This window comes from Colobus angolensis, unplaced genomic scaffold (assembly GCF_000951035.1).
Source record: "Colobus angolensis palliatus isolate OR3802 unplaced genomic scaffold, Cang.pa_1.0 Scaffold33, whole genome shotgun sequence".
In the NCBI taxonomy this organism is placed as follows: domain Eukaryota; kingdom Metazoa; phylum Chordata; class Mammalia; order Primates; family Cercopithecidae; genus Colobus; species Colobus angolensis.
The window spans coordinates 953,635-972,843 of NW_012116599.1; the positions used below are offsets into that span (position 1 = coordinate 953,635).

General features: G+C 37.8%; 1 protein-coding gene across 1 annotated transcript in view; it reads right to left on the reverse strand.

Annotated features, from left to right (window-relative positions):
- The window catches only part of EPHA4 (EPH receptor A4), a 155,581-nt gene that overhangs the window by 128,957 nt on the left and 7,415 nt on the right, over positions 1-19,209 (reverse strand). Inside the window, exon 4 of the mRNA XM_011951897.1 lies at positions 16,129-16,792. Within this exon, the coding sequence (XP_011807287.1) occupies positions 16,129-16,792 (664 nt within the window). The remainder of the gene's footprint in view (positions 1-16,128; positions 16,793-19,209) is intronic.

Below are 19,209 nucleotides of genomic sequence, written 5' to 3' on the forward strand. Positions count from 1 at the left end.
AGTTCTCAAGTGTGTAAGCTGGAGCCAGTCTATCTGGGTTCAAATTGTCAAGTAGTATACATGACCAAACACATCCATCTTTTTGTGCCCCGGCCTTTCCATGTGTGAAATGGGGATAATAACAGTACCTGACTAACAAGGCTGTTTAAGGATGAAATAAATTAAAACTAGGAGAGCACTTGGCTGATGGTCATCATTACAGATGCTTTTGTGAAACGTTAGTAATTTCTTCCAAAAAATATTTCCTATCTTCTTCAATTCATGTTTATTGAGTGATGTGGTTTGGATGTTTCTCCCCTCCAAATCTCATGTTGAAATGTGATTCCCGCCGGGTGTGGTGGCTCAAGCCTGTAATCCCAGCATTTTGGGAGGCCGAGATGGGCGGATCACGAGGTCAGGAGATCGAGACCATCCTGGCTAACACGGTGAAACCCTGTCTTTACTAAAAAATACAAAAAACTAGCTGGGCGACGTGGTGGGCACCTGTAGTCCCAGCTACTCGGGAGGCTGTGGCAGGAGAATGGCGTAAACCCAGGAGGCAGGGCTTGCAGTGAGCTGAGATCTGGCCACAGCACTCCAGCCTGGGCAGCAGAGCGAGAGTCAGTCTCCAAAAAAAAAGAAATGTGATTCCCAGTGTTGAAGGTGGGGCCTGGTGGGAGGTTATTGGATCATGGGGGCAGATCTTTCATGAATGGGTTAGCGCCATCCCGTTGGTAATGACTGAGTTCTCCCTCAGTTAGTTTACACAGATCTGGTTGTTCAAAAGGATCTGGGACAAATTAGCCAGGCGTGGTGCCGCATGCCTGTAGTCACAGCTACTTGGGAGGCTGAGGCAGGGGAATCGCTTGAACCCGGGAGGCAGAGGTTGCAGTGAGCCAAGATCGCACCACTGCACTCCAGCCTGGCAATAGAGCAAGAGTCCATCTAAAAAAAAAAAAAAGAAAAGTCTGGGACGTTGTCCTTCTCTCTCTCTCTCTCGCTCCCACGTGAATGCCTGTTCGCCTTTGCCTTGGGACATGAGTAAAAGCTTGCTGAGGCCTCACCAGAAGCCAAGCAGATGCTGAGGCCATGTTTTCTGCACAGCCTGCAGAACCATGAGATAATTAATTTTTTTTTTAAATAAATTACCCAGTCTCAGGTCTTTCTTCATAGCAATACAAGAACAGACTAATACATGGAGGAAACATGATATTGATTTTGAAATGTTATGATGTACTCTTAGATTTAGGGAAAATAAAAATAAGAGAGATGACTAGCTGGGATTGTTGGAAGAGCTTCTCCATCTTTTCCATGTTACAAGATCTTAGATCTAGATTGTCTACCCAAGGATGTGTGAAATACCTAAAGTAGAGTACTCAACACTCTATCTTAGAACCTTAGTAACCTCATAGTCTAGAAGTTTATAATTGAGATTAGCATCCATCCTAGGACATTTCAAAATGCAAGGGCATGTTTTGGCCTGTCCAAATGACTGAGGACGACACCAGCATTTGGTGTTCAGGGACTACTAGGGCTACTAAATTCTCTATAACTCCTGTAGTCCCAGCCACTTGGGAGTCCTGTAAAACTCCATTCTTCATGGAGTTTTACTTAATGAAGAATCATCCTGCCCAAAATGGCAGTGTTGCCCCTTTTAAGAAACATACGACCTCCAATTTTTCACTGTTAGGTGCCCTGGGGTCATGCAGCCAGTGTGAACACATCCAAAAACTATGCCTCAAAAAGCATCACACTCTACTCTTGTCTAGTTCAAAACGTTAAACAGTTCTTCCTCACACTGAGTCAGTCAATGTTTGTCCTCTGGTCTTCATCCTGCCCGCTGTGACCCACGGAATTTGTTGGTTATGTGAAAAATGAAACTTGCCAATCCCCAAAACCAATGTAAAGTATTTACAAATTGCTATGTCAAAGTTGCTGATCTCAGGAGCACCAGAAGTGGCTCCAAACAGTTCTTTCTTGGTCTCTCTCTCTCACTCTTGCTCTCACTTTCATGCTCCCCTCTCTCTCTGGCTCTTGGTCTCTCAGTAAAAAGGAGAGTAAAGCACCACAGCTCAGAGGGGCTGCATCCACATTCACTCTGCAGTGAAAAGTAGCTTCCCCTAAAGGGATATTAAGTATTTTCTCAACCAGAATTCTCATGAGCAGCCAGGGTTCCTGATTAAGGAGTAGCTCTACCATGCCTATGAACCGAGTTTAACAAACCCATTACCTTTAATTCACAAGTTTAAGATCTACACAAGGCCGAGCGTGGTGGCTCACGTAGCTCACACCTGTAAGCCCAGCACTTTGGGAGGCTGAGGCAGGCAGATTGCCTAAAGTCAAGAGTTCGAGACCAGCCTGGTCAACATGGTGAAACCCCATCTCTATTAAAAATACAAAAAACAAACAAACAAACAAAAATTAGCCAGGCTTGGTGGTGTGTGCCTGTAATCCCAGCTACTCAGGAGGCTGAGGCAAGGGAATTCCTTCAACCAGGGAGGTGGAGGTTGCAGTGAGCCGAGATAACACCACTGCACTCCAGCCTGGGCAACAGAGTGAGGCTCCATCTCACAAAAACAAATAAGCAAACAAACAAAAACAAGTAATGAGAAATTTCAATAATGTAATTATGGATGAGAGCAATGTGTCATCTTTGCTGTTCACCCTAAAGGCAACAGAGGCTGAAAAGATACCAAATCAAAGAACTTATCCACTACGTTGGGCTGGAAAATCTACATATGTGATTTGAAAAGCAACTGAACAAGGTCTGAGAGATAGTTTCTTTGTTGTGGCTATTGTACTTTTTATTAAAAGTCTAGCAAATATAGAGAAAAGTGCCCAAATTCAAAGTGCGCAGGCCAGACCCAGTGTTAATGGTGGAATCTTTCAAACTTGCAAAGAAAAGATAGTTCTCATACATATTAACATTCTACAGTGCTAATTTTTTAATGTAAAACTACTTTAATTTTATGAATCAATTATAGTACCAAAACCTGATGAGGAAAGGAAAGAGAGAGAGAGGAGAGAGAGAATGTAAACTAATATTACATGGATATTTATTAGAAATTCAAAATAAACAATAAAAATTGTGACACTTACTGAACAGTTAATAGACACCACTTCCTTGTTGAGACTTAGATATATTATCTTATTTAACACTAAGTATACTCACGCAATAGGTATCACTATTTCCATTTTACAGAAGAGAAAGCCAAAGTACTAAAGTTCACTAACTAGCCCATAGTCACATAGTGAGTGGCAGAGCTGAGATTAAAATTCAGTTGGTATTCCAAAGTTCTGCCTCCTAATCACTGTTTTCAATTAACAAATTGAATTCAAAAGCCTTTGTCAAAATTCACTGCTATCTAATAAGGCTCTTTTTTTCTACAAATGCAAAGAGAGTTTATGGTTTATCACCAGAAAAAATCTACTAAAATATTAGATCTCATAAACACAAAATACAACAAACCAAAAAAGCAACACAACCAAGATAAATATGTAAACTTAACAAAATTCAACATTCACTCTCTCTGAGAAGTGTTTAAAAATTATTAATATGATAGTAAGATTATATCTTAACAATATTATAGTTAAGTTATATCCACTAAAATTGGTGATAAGGATGCTCACAATCTACCCTACTATTTATTACCGGTCTGAAAATTCTGACCAATGTTGTAACATGAAAGTTAGAAATAAGAGGCTTAATTTTTTAAATAAGAGAATAATACATATATAATTGTTTGCAATGGAAACTATTTGCTCTCTAGAAAATCCCGGAGAATTAACTGAAAACTTATTAGTATTCACAAGATACTTCAATAAGAAGATTGGATGTAAGATAAACATACAAAAATCAATAGCTTTCCTGTAGATCAGTGATAACCAGATAGAAGATATAATTGAAAATATTGGAAAAACTCAGTGGGTTGTGTTTTCTAATCACTATCTCTTGTAGAAGTCAACAATCCTTTTTGGGGAGGAGTTCTTTTTAGTATATCTAGTTATTAAAGTTGCAATAAAAGTTACGATTTTTATACAGTAAAACATTACTTATCTTCAGTAAAAGATTTTATGTTTCTCTAAAAGAAAGATCTAACAATGCTTTTTAAAAAGTTTTAGTGCAATTGTTGAAATTATAGTGTAGGATTCTTGTCATATTCAGTAACCATTTAAAATTACTGAAATAGTTGTAGTTCCAATATGTTGTAAAAGAGAATTCCAGAATCATGTATTAGGCTAGAATAAACTAGGTACTTGGGCTTATTTTAGTTAAGTACACTAACCATTCTTTGTCCTATGGAGGAAAACTTCCAAAAGTCAGATCATTTGAGACCATTCAGTGGTTGATTCCAAATCTTTTAAAAATGCTTTGCATTCATGCAAAGATGTTTTTATTTTTCCATCAACATGAGTTTTTTTTTCTTACAAAAACAACCACACTCTTACCTTGTTTTAGTGTATCAGTGCTAATTTTAAAATCTAGGATACAAACAGAGAGGCAGTTCTAAAAGAAAGGGTTTGAAAAGGAAACCTGAACATTCAAATATTACTTTCAACTGCACTTCTTTGCTGGCACTTCCTTAAAGAACAGAGTAATGAAATCTCAATCTCTTCCATTAGTTAATTAGTACCTTTGCACCTTAAGGACTGGAAACACTACGTTGTTAATTATCTACAAGTCCTCACTCAAAAACCAGCAGCTGCTTACGTCTTCTTTTTCTTATGCATAGGTTTACACAACCCCTAAAAAAAAAAAAACAAGCCTGTCAAACATTCTTCTCTAAGCACAGGCTAAATATTATAAAATGGAGTGCCCTAACAGCTAAAGGTGAATTCAGTCAACTAGCGCCCTTGTATTGATCTCTTATTTCACCCAACACTTTTCTTCTAATCCTCTCCATAATTACATGAACTGCTAAAGCTTTCCTGAAGCTGTCAATTCCTCTTGCATCCATTTTCAAATGGCCAGCGGAGAAGCAGTCTGGGCAGTAGATCAAGCTGTCAATGTTGCCCACTTGGGCTACTGACAGTCCTCTTGAAGCCTCCTGGCACCTCTGTCAAGGGCCTCCTAGGGTTCTTCAAAACTCTTCTCCCTTGGAAGAGAGCGAGGAGGGTAAAGGAGCCAGAAAGGTATTGATCCATTCTTTTAACATGCTAATTTGCCTGGGGCTGCTTCAGCCATTGCCAAGCTGGAAACTTCTAAAGGAAACTGGTTTTCAAAGTGGAGATGTCTTTTTCAAACACTTAAATCTGAAAACAAAAAATCCAAGCCTCAAGTTCACAGTGCAAAGCAAGAGAGGTCAGCCAAACACAAACTGGATAGCTCATGTGTAAAAAGATGTCCTAAAATTAATTGATGAATTTTGATCGAGAAATGTGAAAGTTTGAAATGTATTTTCAATGTCTAAAGTCTGTGAATGCATCGTAACCAATCAGGATGCAACCTAATGAGTAACATTAATCTATGGGAGAAAAATTAAGGCTGATATAATTAAATTGATGTAAAACATTAATAACATTGATATTGATGAATACTTGGGCCTCTCCATAAGTGATGAAAATGGAAATAAAACGGATTGTTCCTTTAATTGCACCTCTAACTGGCAAACACATCATGAGGCTAGACAAGAAAAAGAAAGGGTTGGGGAATTGCCACATTATAAAAGTATCTTTGTTTACTGCCTTTGTTATCGGTTTATTATTTCATCAATGAAACATACAGTAGAGATAAGACTACAAGACATAATTAAGAGCCTAAAGATTGCAAAGTATTACCATCTTCAGTTTGTAAAATTAATTCATCAAAAGCAATGATTTGCTCGTATTTTTCAGGTCAGGTATTTCTGGGGATATATTGCTAGTTGTGAATGGTTATTAAAGGAAGAAGTCACATAAAAGAGACGGCTGCAATCCTAATGAAGAATCCACTGTGGAAGGCAATAGCTGGGAAAGGTGAAGTCTTAAATCAGGGAAGTTCTTAAGGACAAAAGCCCAAGAGAAAAAGCATTCCTAACTGAGCCGAGTCTTAACTGATCCTGAGGTTGGCCCATATTTACCTGCCATGGTATTATGGGAGGAAATCAGTATTCTGTTAACCTCTGACCTCTCAGCTCTGAAGCAGACAAAGGCCCAATCTGGAGCCCTGGGAGAACATAGCCAAATGTCAAACAGCAGGGAAGCGATTGTTACAGAAACATTTGGCTTGGGCACAGGCAGCTTCATTGGGGCAAACTGCTATTCACAGAAACAAGCCATGAAGAGATAACGCCATAAAATATGAACAACATGGAACCTTTTTTGCCTTGCTTCTAAATTGTTAGCTTTATGGGACTTCATGCTGAACAGTATGAAAAAAATCCAATTTGCTTTGAAGCGCATTAGTCTGTCTAACATCCTAATTATTGTTTACATTGCCATTTGCCTTCTATTAAGAATTGAATAATTACCCAGCACTTCATAGTTTAAAAATACAAGCAAACAGGATTATCTGGGTAATTAAGAAACTGTACCACAGCTTTGTACTGGTGCAGAAAATATCTGTAAACGGAAGGGAAATGATAATTATCAATCAACTTACTTCAAATGGTATTTTAAGGATTTTGAGCAATTTGAGATCTGTAACTTATTAAGAAGAGGTTAGTAAGATCACCTTTGAGAAGTGTGGGTCTGTTTAAATCCATCCTGAGAAACAAGAGCCAGATAAGCAGCTGAATTTTCTCATCCACTAATGACACCAGGGAACACACCACGTACAGAGCATTCTGCTGCTCTTTAATCCTAATAATCCATCCCAAATGGACTTTGAACAGCATCATCAAACTTTGTCAGACCACGTGGAGCAAAACCAAAGCTCTTCCACATTTAGATGCTGTTTTAACTGACCTTGCTTTTACTTAATTACACTGCAACGTCCAGCTATGCCCGTTTTCTGCTCTGTGAAATTAGTTTGAACTCAAGTCTAATTGAACTTCAAAAACATTTCATACGAAGTCCTCTTCCTCTAGTTTATAGAATGCCTATATGATCATGGCTTTTCAGAAGATAGTGCTGGTTTCACCCCGAGTTAAGTTTGTTGGGTAAAATGCAGTACGCTTGCCTTCCCTTTCTAAAAGGAATACAGCTAAGGTTAAAAAATAAGTAAATATGGAGACAGTGGGGGGAGTGGGGAGGAGGGAGACAGAAACAAAAGACAATATTCAACCAAAAGTGAATCCACAAATCTAATAAGGAACAGAATTATAGTCCGTACACATTTTAAAGAATTTTATCTGGGGACATAAGTGAAAATATGAAATTTTAATTGTGATTCTAGGTATGAAGATTGATGTATTCGTTCATAGATGAAGAAACACAGATGAAAATCTCAGTGGTGATTTGTACATCATAGATTTTAAATATGTACTCATTGATGGCATGAATGGACTCCAGCCCATTAGTGACCTAAAGCCTATTTTCTGAACTTCCTGAGCTCTGACAATTCTTTTTCAAAGAATTGTATCTTCTTACTTTACAATTTTTTAAAGTGCTTTGTTGGGACACTTCTGAACATTCCTAGCATAATCTGAATAGTGCCATCCCCTCCCACCTCAGAAAGAACAGCAAGATTCCAGCTGAAGCTGTCACTAAACAGACAAGCCAAAGGATTCACCCAGGCTGGGCTCCTTTTCCAAAGGTCAAAATGAAATGAGCAGCAGGGACTTGGGTTATTTAGCATGGGGCAGGGGGGCCGGAGAGTGACAGCCAGCCACACTGGGGGCAGAGGGTGCATAAAAAGAGCACTGTGCAAATAGTCTCCTCTTTGCCTCGTACCCCTGATCTCTGGAAGCATTCAAATCAAAACCGAATTAATTTGCACGGTGTCTAAATCACTGGGCTCTGCGTAAACAGAAGGAGATTTTGGCTGGGGTTTCCAAAGGAAGCCCTCATTGCCTTTGTGAAAGGGGAAATGGGTGTGCTGTTTTGCATGAGGGCGAATACAGAACATGCAAATGAAGAATCTGCTGCCTGGAACTGCAGGGCTGGGCAGACAGCTGACGACCTGCACTCACCCAGAAAAGGCTGGGGTCTCCAAAGGGAGTTGTAAGCAGTACCAACATGTGTGTTTCCCAGGAAAAAGAAATAGACCCTGAATATTCATCAAATGTTCATTTAGTCATGGGATTCTTAATTACCCTCCAGATCACGAAAGCAAGTGTCCTCACCTGTTCTCCTCTCCAAAACAGCTCAGGGGTACCAGCTGTAACGGGATTCAGGGAGAAAGCTTTTATGCCTTAAGTGAAAAAGATACAGTCTCTCAGGGTCCAGGGGACAGCTGAGGCCTTCTTTAATCATTCCTTCTCACAAGCACAGTAAAACTGAAGGGAGCACTGAGCCATGTTATTGGACACAGATAACCACTTTTTAAAAAGCCAAGAGCTATAAATTGCTGCCTAATTTTATAGAAACGTCTAGAGGGTTGAGTAAATAAAATGTCATTCTTCTAAACTACCTGAGTCTCCCGGATTGTGAAAAAGTTTTCAGAGCTTTCTTATTTCGTTTTCATTTTTAAAGCCTCTCCATGACCTGTGCAGTCTATGTTACCTTCCAAAGAAACTAAAAGGTGATGAACTAGATGCAGTGGTTCTGGATCTTTTTAGCCGCAGAACCTCCTTACCTTACACTCTCAAAAATTATCAATAATGTTTTCATGTGTGTGAGTTATAACTACTAATATTTACCAATACAAATTGAAACTGAAAACTGAAGTTTTAAATTATTTCAAATTCTTTGAAAAATAACAATAATTAACTCATTACATGTTAACACAAATAGCGTATTTTAAACACTGTTGCCCAAAACAAAAGTAAACTTAGTGAGAAAAGTGACATTGTTTTACTTCCTTCCCTCCCTCCCTCCTTTCCTTCCTTTCCTTCCTTTCCTTCCTTCCTTCCTTCCTTCCTTCCTTCTTTTTTGACAGTCTTGCTGTATCGCCCAGGCTGGAGTGAAGTGGTGAGATCTTGGTTCACTATAACCTCCACCTTCCAAGTTCAAACAATTCTCCTGGCTCAGCCTCCGGAGTAGCTGGGACTAAAAGCTCATGCCACCACGCCCAGCTAATATTTTTTTTTGCTTTTCCAGTAGAGATGGGGTTTTACCATATTGGTCAGGCTGGTCTTAAACTCCTGACCTCGTGATCCACCTGCCTCGGCCTCCCAAAGTGTTGGGATTACAGGCATGAGCCACTGCGCCCAGCCACTACTTTTTTTTTTTTTTTTTCATGTTTCTTGAATGTCTGGCTTAATAGAGGACAACCAGATTCTTCCACAGTAGTCTCATCATTCCCATGACTTGGCTTTCTGTGGTTTTGCCTACCAAAGGTACAGTATAGTAAGATATTTTTGAGACAGGGATAGAAAAAACAATAGAGCCTATATGCACATAATTCTTATTAAAATACATTGTTATAGTTGTTCTATTTTATTATTGTTGTTGGCATTATCTTACTGTGCTTAATTTATAGCTTAAACTTTAGCATAGGTACATATGTATAGGAAAAAACATAGTGTATAAGGGTTTGGTACTATTTGAGCTTTCAGCATCTATTGAGGGTCTTGGAAATATCCCCCGAAGTTAAAGGGGATCACTATATTTGTTTCTGTATTCAACTTAATAATATTATCATACATCAGTTAGTAGAAAACTCCACTGTTCACTCACGAGAGAATTAAAAAAAAAGGCAAATAACATCTTAGTGTTATTAAGAAAGTTTTGACCTTGCAGAACACATGAAAGGGTCTTGGGGAACATAGCTGGACCACATTGAGAACCACAGTGACTTGGGGCACAGAGGATTGGATCAATGAAGACAAGAGCAGCCATCTGGTACCATCCCTTCACTCTTCCCTGTATTTGTCACCATTGTCTCCTCAAAAGATCAAAACCAAACGAACAAACTCTCTACTCTGGAACCTAAATGAAATGGTTTATTTGTTGGATTGATCAAACAGCCCATATTGTCACCATATTTCTATCTAACAACAATAAAAATAAGAGTAACAATTTTCACTTTCTAAGCATTTTAATGATTCTAAGCACTGTGCCAGGCCCTTCATACATTCATGCACATATGTGTGTCATATATAATAATATACTATTGCCACCAATTTGCAAGTATGAACTCAAGGTTAGGGAAGCTAAGTTAGTGTCTACAATTGCACATCTGATTAAGTGGCTCAACTCCAAAGGCAGGTACCGGCCATTTTGTGCTAACTGTATGTTCACTTCATGTGCTGCAGAGAATTTTGAAGGTTTAGATGTAAAGAAGATTCATAAACATGATTTAAAAAGGACCAAATTGAGTAGAAATCATGGACAAGGACCTCATTAATACATTAGTCGCATGCAAAGATTTTAGTATATCATGTTGACTCCATGAAACCTAACTCCACCAAATATTTGTTATATGTGAAACAGGCCGCTATTTCTTATACATTCAGTCATTCATTCATTCAATGGACATTTAATGAAACACCATATGTTCCATACTCATCACTGATGTTACTACTCTGGTTACGCCTAATGCTCCCCCCGCTGACATTCTCATAAGGAAGTTCTCCTCAAGTCATATGTCCAAGATAAAGGCAGAAAAATAACAAAGCAAGGTTAATCATTCAATGTTTTAACAAAAACATACATATATGGTTACAAATTAAAGTGTTAGTTTAAAAATATTACCAGGAAATACTGAAACAACCTAGATATCTACCAATAAGGAAAAGATCAAATAAAGCATGGCATACTTATACTACAGAATATTAATCTTCAATGAAGGAGAATTAAGAAAAGCTATATTCTCTAATATACAGTGATATCTATGACAGTCAAGCATCATTAAAACAGGATGACAATTACAAGGATGATTCCATCTATTATTTTAAAAATACATGTATATGGCTATATTTGAGTTGCCTGCCAAATTGTGACAAATGGTAACTTGTAAAATGTAAGCTTTTGAAAATTGTGTGTGTGTATGTATGGTGGGTATGGGTGTGTGTGTGTGTGTGTGTGTGTGTGTGGGCAGGGAATGGAAGACTTACAATTTTTACTTTATGTAATTCTATACGAGAAGTTTACCTGACAAGCATTCAGTCCTTTGCCAATGTTAAATTTACCAATTATCCTTCCCCCCCATTAAGTAGTAAAGTTCAGTTATGTGAAAGTCAAACTTATATTATGACCACCTCTGCTTTGCACAGCAGTGACTGAAAAACCACTTAATAAGGCTTTTTCTTGGAGGCTCAAATCTTAATAGAATAATTATGTCTTAATTCATTTCTGAAAGACACAAAGAAGCTCAATTAGACTAAAATAAGTCATCAACTCTTGAATACCATATTCAAAAATCCCTAACTGAGATAATTCCTATGCGATGCTTTGGTGAACCCCAAATAGAGACTATTGCGTGATTCACACTCACAAAGGCAGCCTGGTCACACAAAGAGGAAAAAAAAAGCATAACAGAAAAAGGACAATAATTAAATGCTGCTCTTCTTATAGATAAAGAATTACATTTTTCAAAGATCACAGCCATGCTTCAAAGACAGAGATAAAAGCAGCCATGTGATTCAAGCAATTGATTCTTAATGACATGATTCAAAGGTAGAGGAAAAATTTCAACAGTGCAAAGGATATGAAGCAGCATCTCTGTGAACTAGATTTTAAATACTTCCTTTCCATTACTTCTTTCTCCTAAGCTCCTTCTATAGCATATTTGAGAAAAAAAAAAAAGTAATCAATTTTTTGACATAGCTCTCTTCCTCTTTTCAGAGCACAAGTCTGTTTATTTTAAAACCATTAGAACATTTCTATCTTGTTCTTTCTTTTAAAAGCTTTTAATATGATACCTTTAGTTGATATGAACACATTTTAATATTGATGACTTCAATATACAACAAAATTGTATACTTCAACAAGGCTTGATTCTTACCTAGCTTAATTTTGTCCCAGTTGTAATTATTTGGCCTTAAGAGTGACTCCAAAAGAATATTTTCTTTTTATTGGTATTATTTTTACAGGTATGCTCTGAAAAGTGCTTATTAATATTTCCCAAAGAGAAAATCTGGAGCTGTCCTTTCATTTTTCAGCTTTTTAATTAGGCAAAAAAATAAGCTAATAGAGAATCTTTTTGGCCGGGTGTGGTAGCTCACACCTTGTAATCCCAGCACTTTGAGACGCTGAGGTAGGAGGATGACTTGAGGCCAGGAGTTCAAGACCAGCCTAGGAAACATAGTGAGACCTCATCTCTTATATTAAAAAACAAATAATAAAAATAAATTTTAAAAATTTAATAGAATATTTTCCTCTCTTCCTTCTGCTTAATATTTCTAAAGTAATGAAAACAGTCCTGTAAAACATCTGGAACACTTCTTCATTAGGGGTGTGGCTGTCTGGAAGGACATGTCTGAAGCGGATTTTGTTTCCTTTTTCCAACAGTCTGATGTGGCCTGGAAGCAGGACTAACTAGAATAATTATATTATCCTCTGCATCCAATCACTAGGCAAGTTCAAAGGGCTGCTAACTCCTGGGATACATTCTCCTTGAGAAGATGGGTAAGGAGCTCACACACATTGTTGTTCTACTGAGACCAAGCCAAATCATTTCAGAAAATGTTATTCAAGAGAAGAATGAACTTGCAGCTGCTTCAGAGGGCAAACCCACCATCCCCCTGCCCTCATCCTTCCTCTCCATTAGCATGTACTGCTGGGGGTAGGAACTGCAAGAGGAAGTGTAGTTCTGTCCCCAAGGTCCTTTGACGATTCCAGTGGATGATCAGGGTTAGAGTCAAACAACAGCACACCCCAGGCCCCCACCCGCCCTGCCCATTTTTGCCCAAGGATCCTTTGTCAAACATTTAAGATCTTAATCAATCTTCGCTCTGACCTCCCAGACCCCAAGGAAGATGGATGAGGAAGTAGGTGACCTTTCACCTGTTCTTCTATTTGTCCTGCCACAGTAGAACCATTGAAAAGACAATGGGGAGGAACCTGCTGCCAGAGTTCTGAAGACTTGGCCAGTTTTCCTTTATATTCCTTCTTAAGTTTTCTTTACACCCTCTTTCTTGTCCTACCCACAAGTCACTTTTCTCTTGTTCAAAGGAAAGTTCTCTTTCCTACCAACAAGGAAAAAAAAATGACATCCTCCAAAAAAATATTTGCAATACGAAGTGTGAAAATGTATATTATTATTTGTCGGGGCAAAGGAGGGAGATGCTTCCTATCTTTAGCCTTGATGTCAAGGAGTGCTCAGGGATTTTCCTTTTACTATTTCAACTCAACACTCTTAAAAGTCAACAGCTATGACCTTGGGAAGAGCACAATGACAACAGAAATGCTAGTATCAAGTTGTTGCATGATCTATGAGGTGGCTTTTACCAATCTTACAACCCCAAGTCCTCATCACAAGTCTGTAAACTAAACATAACTATTATCATCCCATTTTATGGATGAACAAACCAAGGTTCACAGGGCTTAAGAAACATGCTCAAGGTCATCTAGCTAAGTGACCAAATTCATACATCTTTCCTTGTCTCTATATTCTTTCCATTGTGCCCGGGTGCTTCTCTTGATGCCTGTCACGATATCAAGGATAGGACCAACCATTTTTATTACTTCCAAGACTTTTTGTGTCTCAAGTCATCTTTTAAAAGTCCCACTCAAGCTTGGAATCTTTATCATTCAAGTTTTCTCTTACCGAACTTCATCAGAAATTTTCACATGACAATAATAGAAACAAACAACCAAAGTGCAAGGTCTTGTGCAAAAAGTGTCTTGAAAGAGTTAATCATTTTATTAACAGGGAAAAAAAATCAAAATAACAAAAACAAAAATAAAAGCAAAACAAAAACAAACTTGGTCGACACGCCTGAAAACACTGAAGTTTCTCAAAAACGACTCAATCCACCTTCTTCTTCTGTTAAATATCTGGCCTCATGTTAGGAACACCTTGCTCGGAAGTGGACTAGATTTGAAACCCTGAATTATTCCCCTTCGAGGAACCACGTGATTAACTGGATCCCCAAGACTATTTCCATAAAGCAAACCAGAAAAATGTTCAATTGCCTTTATATTCACTTTCCCCACCATCTTTTTCTCTTTTCTTTCTAATTTTGGTTGTAAAAATGTCAAGGAGTTTCACAATGTAGCAATGTATGAGTTACTGGGCTCTGTGACGATTGAAAATCAATGACATTAGATACACGAAGATGTGCTAACCCTGAGAGTGAACATTTTAGCAGGAAATGGAAGCCAGTGTTGTTTTACTTAAAGTATATATAAGAATCTTGACATGTGAAGATGTGCAGGTCCTGTCTCACAAAATGGAAAAGGCAGAATAATTTACTCTAAAATGTGATGGCATGTCATTGCCCTGCTCATTTCACTGTTCCTGCTATGATCATAGTAATTTAGGTGCCAGCAACAATGCACTCACATATTTTCTTATATTAATACCGGAATATACTTTGGGGTATCAATTCGGTACAGCTTATCTAGCAGTTGCTAAGTCGAGAGCAAACAAAAAATCGAGGCATTAATCTTTATTTTAAAAATCCTTGAATTCCAACTTGTAAACTTTTAAATTTACATATTTTCCTTTTAAAAAAAATTTTTAACTCTGAATCAACAGAAAAGACAGCCACTCTTTATTCTATTTACAACAAAATGAAAGAACATTGACTGTTAGTTACTCCTAGAAATACTATAGCTAAGCAGGAATGCCACTTCAGAAAAGTGTAAACTATGAAAGGAGTAACACGTAACTTTATGATACCAAATCACCAAAAACACAATTTTCTTCAGGTTATAACTGGATTTTCAGTCAATCAAGTCAATTACCCCATAGTTAATCCCACCCTGTCATTAAGATGGTTGAAATGCCAGACAAATTGTTTGGCAGTCAGTTATTTCAGGCTGTTTAATCACCAAATCACATGAACCATGTGGCAATGCCATCTACAGCTCAACAATTACCCAGAGAAAAGATAAATCTGATTGTTTCATAGATGAGACCAGAATTACATTCTAACTATTTAGTAGTAACCATAACAGGATTGGCAGCCGCCGACTATTGATAACTACTATTATAAAAACAAATACCAAGCAAGACAAAAACCTGAAATAAAAGGCATTCTTAAGTCTTATTAAATACATGACAAACAATCCATATAAATAGGAATTACTCTCATCTCTTACTCAGATACAAAGCTTCTGTAAAGCAAGGGACTTTATACACTCCCCAGTATTCTGTCAGGAAGGGGTAATAAGGTAAGAATAAATTGCATACACTGAACCTTAGGTGAGAAAAAAAAAATTCACTTAGTAATACGGTAAGTAGTAATTAACATGATAAAAATACATAGATTTCTTCAAAAACTCAATAACTGAAATCAATAGCAAATTGTGACCCAATTTGCTATTGCTTCCGACCACGGATCAAATAAGAAGACTCTTGCTTGCTTTATTATCACCTCCTAAGAGAAATAAAGAGGTCTTTCATCAAGATTGATTTCATTTAGAGAACCCATCAGTGGGTGCTCAGGGAACAGAATGTACTTGAAGCAATGCCTGCACTTCGTTGGGTCACATCTCCACCCGTCCACAAGGCAGAAAGAAAAAATGGACTTTCTTCACTCGATTTTAATCAGTGGGCGGGAACTGGAACAACTTAATCCTAATTTCACATTTAGATCATTCACGCACATATGCAGAAGACGGGAGATATTTACAATCTTTGTCATTTTACCAAGTCCATAGACAGGAAAACTATGGCTCAAAAATGTGTCCGCCCTCCTTAAGTAAGGATCAATCAAGGCTGTTTCTTCAGCTTGTTCATTTACATTTCAGAGGGTGCATCAAGCCAGTTCAGATCTAAGTGCCTGTTAGCAAATGTGTTTGGCTTTCTGCTGATTACACCAGCATCATTTATTTTGTCAGTATTAGAAACGTCTTAGCTTTGCCACCTGGAGCTATAGCACTTACTCATTAGACCCCTATGTCCCACCACATCCCACAGGGGCTGCTAATTACTGGCTTTACTCCATTTAGTCTCATCTCTGATTTAATTACTTGCACTAAGCCCCAGTGAAAAAACTACAATATGGACCCTCTTACCTTGGCATTCTCCGCTCCGCTCCTCATGCCCAGCGTTGCATAGACAGTTGCCAATGGGTACCAGCCATTCACCATCTGCCCCACAGTACATTTTTGGCACATCCTTCTCTTCTGAGTTGTTGACACAGGAGCCTCGAACTTCCACCAGGGAAGACGTATCAGCCCCTGTGATGGTGTCGGGAAACTGGGCCAGATTGCGGACTGTGAGTGGACACTTTTTATAGAACACACGGACTGATACCAGGGCGATGCAGGCCCCCACATCCTGAAAAGCCAGGTAAAACCCCTTTTTGCTTAATGGCCCTACATCCCGGATCTCGGTGTTCAGCTTCATGATTCTGTCACCAATGTCCACTTGGGTGAAGCTCTCATCAGCAGCAATGGTGTCAATTTTGACAAACTGGTTCTCTCTGATGAAACGCTCTTTGTCGTTGTCTGATTCATAGTAGTACAGGTTAAACGTCTCCTTGCAAGTCCCCATGACGCCCGGAAGACTATTGCAGTCCCTCAAGGTGAATTTAATCTCAATATATACTCTCTGAGCCCCTTCTCGGGTGATCCAATCAGTTCGTAGCCAGTTATTCTGGCTGGGTTCCATCACATTGCACACTTGGTATGTTCGGATTGGCGTATTTTTTTCATCCATAATACTCACTTCCTCCCACTGCAAAGATCCAAAGCAGATGTATCAACTACAAAGTTTCATCATGCAGTGATTTGTCAATCCCATTTTATTCTCATAGGACACCTGATTATTTTCCTTTCAATAATGAAGCAAACTACTGAGCACCAATCATCACTAATAAAGGATCTTATGGGAGATAAGATAATATTTTATTGAGGAAGTGTTTTTTTGTTTTTTTAATTGTTTCAATCTTTTGCCTGAAATCCAGAGGCAATGGTGGATTTACTGCTTGTGAGTTCTCAGCGGTTCCTTGTGGTGGTCCAACAACCTCAAATTCACCTATTACAACAGCTACAATTTCAAGTGGCAACAGTTCAAATTTACTCATAAATGAAAACCTAGTATGTGTATTGTTTCAACCACTGAGCAGAGACCTGCAAATTAAGGGCAGGAAGAGTAGAGCTTGCCAAAGGAAGACAATTATCAGTTAATTAGTAGTGCTCCTGTCAGAACTTTGCGCTCTAATACCTTAAAAAAAAAAAAAAAAAAGGCAATTGATTTTTTTGGCACCCTCGCTACTCTTTAAAGGGGAAAAGAAAATCCCACCATTCTGGTTTCAGTAATCCTAGGAAGACAGGGAGTAAATTTTATGGCTGGATTTCTCAAATATGCTATCATTTATAATAGTAGACAACTTTTCAAGAATGTGTATTCAATGAAAACATGTGTACATGTTCTCATTTTTAAAACATAGACAAATAGCAAAACTAGAAAACAGACATGCTTTGCTTCTAACTCTTCCATGAACATTAAAAAAAAATAGCAAGTGGTATTTACGACTGAAGGCCCAAGAAAATGAAAGGCGATAGTACCATTTTCTTTGCATTCTACTTCCTAACACAAAGAATCTAATGGTAGGACAACTTGAATTCAGCAGAATTCACTGTGACTGAAGTATTCGTTTCACTGTCATTATAGCTTTAAAAAATAAGCCTAAAAGCAGCAAAACTTTTGGGGATCCTACTAGACTGCTAGGCAGCCTCAAATTTTTCATTAACATCTACAGTAACGCATTGATATAGATCTGTTATAAATCAGCTGAAGTATCTAACAAACGTATGAATATAATTAGAAGGAACAAAAGATAGTTTTTTAAAAAATTGCATTCTGTGATAGCTCCACTTAAAGCTCCATGCAGTCCAATGAAGTACATAGAATCATTAATGCATCTTTTAACGGGTTTCCCAACTATGCACTGGAAAATTCTTAATGGATGGAAATGTTACTACGTGAAGGACCATAAGCCATAAAATTCTGTATCCTTTTCATTTGCTACCATTATAAAAGTTGAGAGTAGGAGGGGTAAGTGCCCTGTGGTGATGAAAATTTCTTTTTATCCAGTAAGCAATAAAATCACCAGTAATTTACTTATTTTAGGAAATTCATGTAAATCCAAAAATAGATTCCCATCTTCAAAAAAACCTACTCAGCATGCTTCTCTTCTCAGAACAATGGGAATATGGAAAAACACATTTATCAATGAAGGCACATAGACTATCTCTACAGAGTTCATGCAGGATAATTCAGGTCTAATATGAACTTTTCAGTCTGAACTTAATTGTCTAACCACATTAATCAATTCACCGGAAAAGTGACAAATCCTCCCTTAGTTTTATATTTCACAATCAGTGTCAACAACTCAATGTACTCTTGTAAGTGAATATTACCAAGAAAGTAGCTTTTTGCTACAATGATGTTATCAGGAGCCATCACTTTCCCTAATTCTCATGTCTTGCTTAGTTGTTCTTATAGACAAACAATGGATTGTCTCTGATTCTAATTTATATTTTCCTGGGTGATATTGTCAAATAAAGTTTGTTTTTTACTTTTTAAACATAACAACAACAAGAAATAAATGTCATTATCAGACCAAATCACTATCTCAAGTTAACAGTGAATAAAGACATTAAATGTCCTAACTGCAAGCAGAGATTTTAGAATGATCAAGACTCTATATGCTTTTACTCTCAGCTAGAAAGAACTTTCTAAAGACGATCAATTCATTCCTCACTGATAGATATCCAATTCATCCCTTTGCTCTACACCTGAAAAAGTCCTCGTCAATTATAAAATCTACAGATTAATTAAACTTTATAACTTGACACAATTTCTCAATGGCTACTATGTATTTTGCAGCGACTAATTCTTTTATATACAAATACAATTTCATTTATCTTACAATAATGCTTAAAATGTTACATGCCTAATATTTAAGAAAAAGAAAAAACCTGCCTATATCCAGCCCATTAAAAGTACTGGGTTGTATACAATCAGTTCTGCATAGTTTTAAATAGACTTGAAGACAACCAAAATAAGTTTTGTGTCTAGAAAAAGTGACCAGGTGCTCTTTCAGCAGCTCTGGAGGAGGAGGAGGAGGAGGAGGAGAAAGAGGAGGA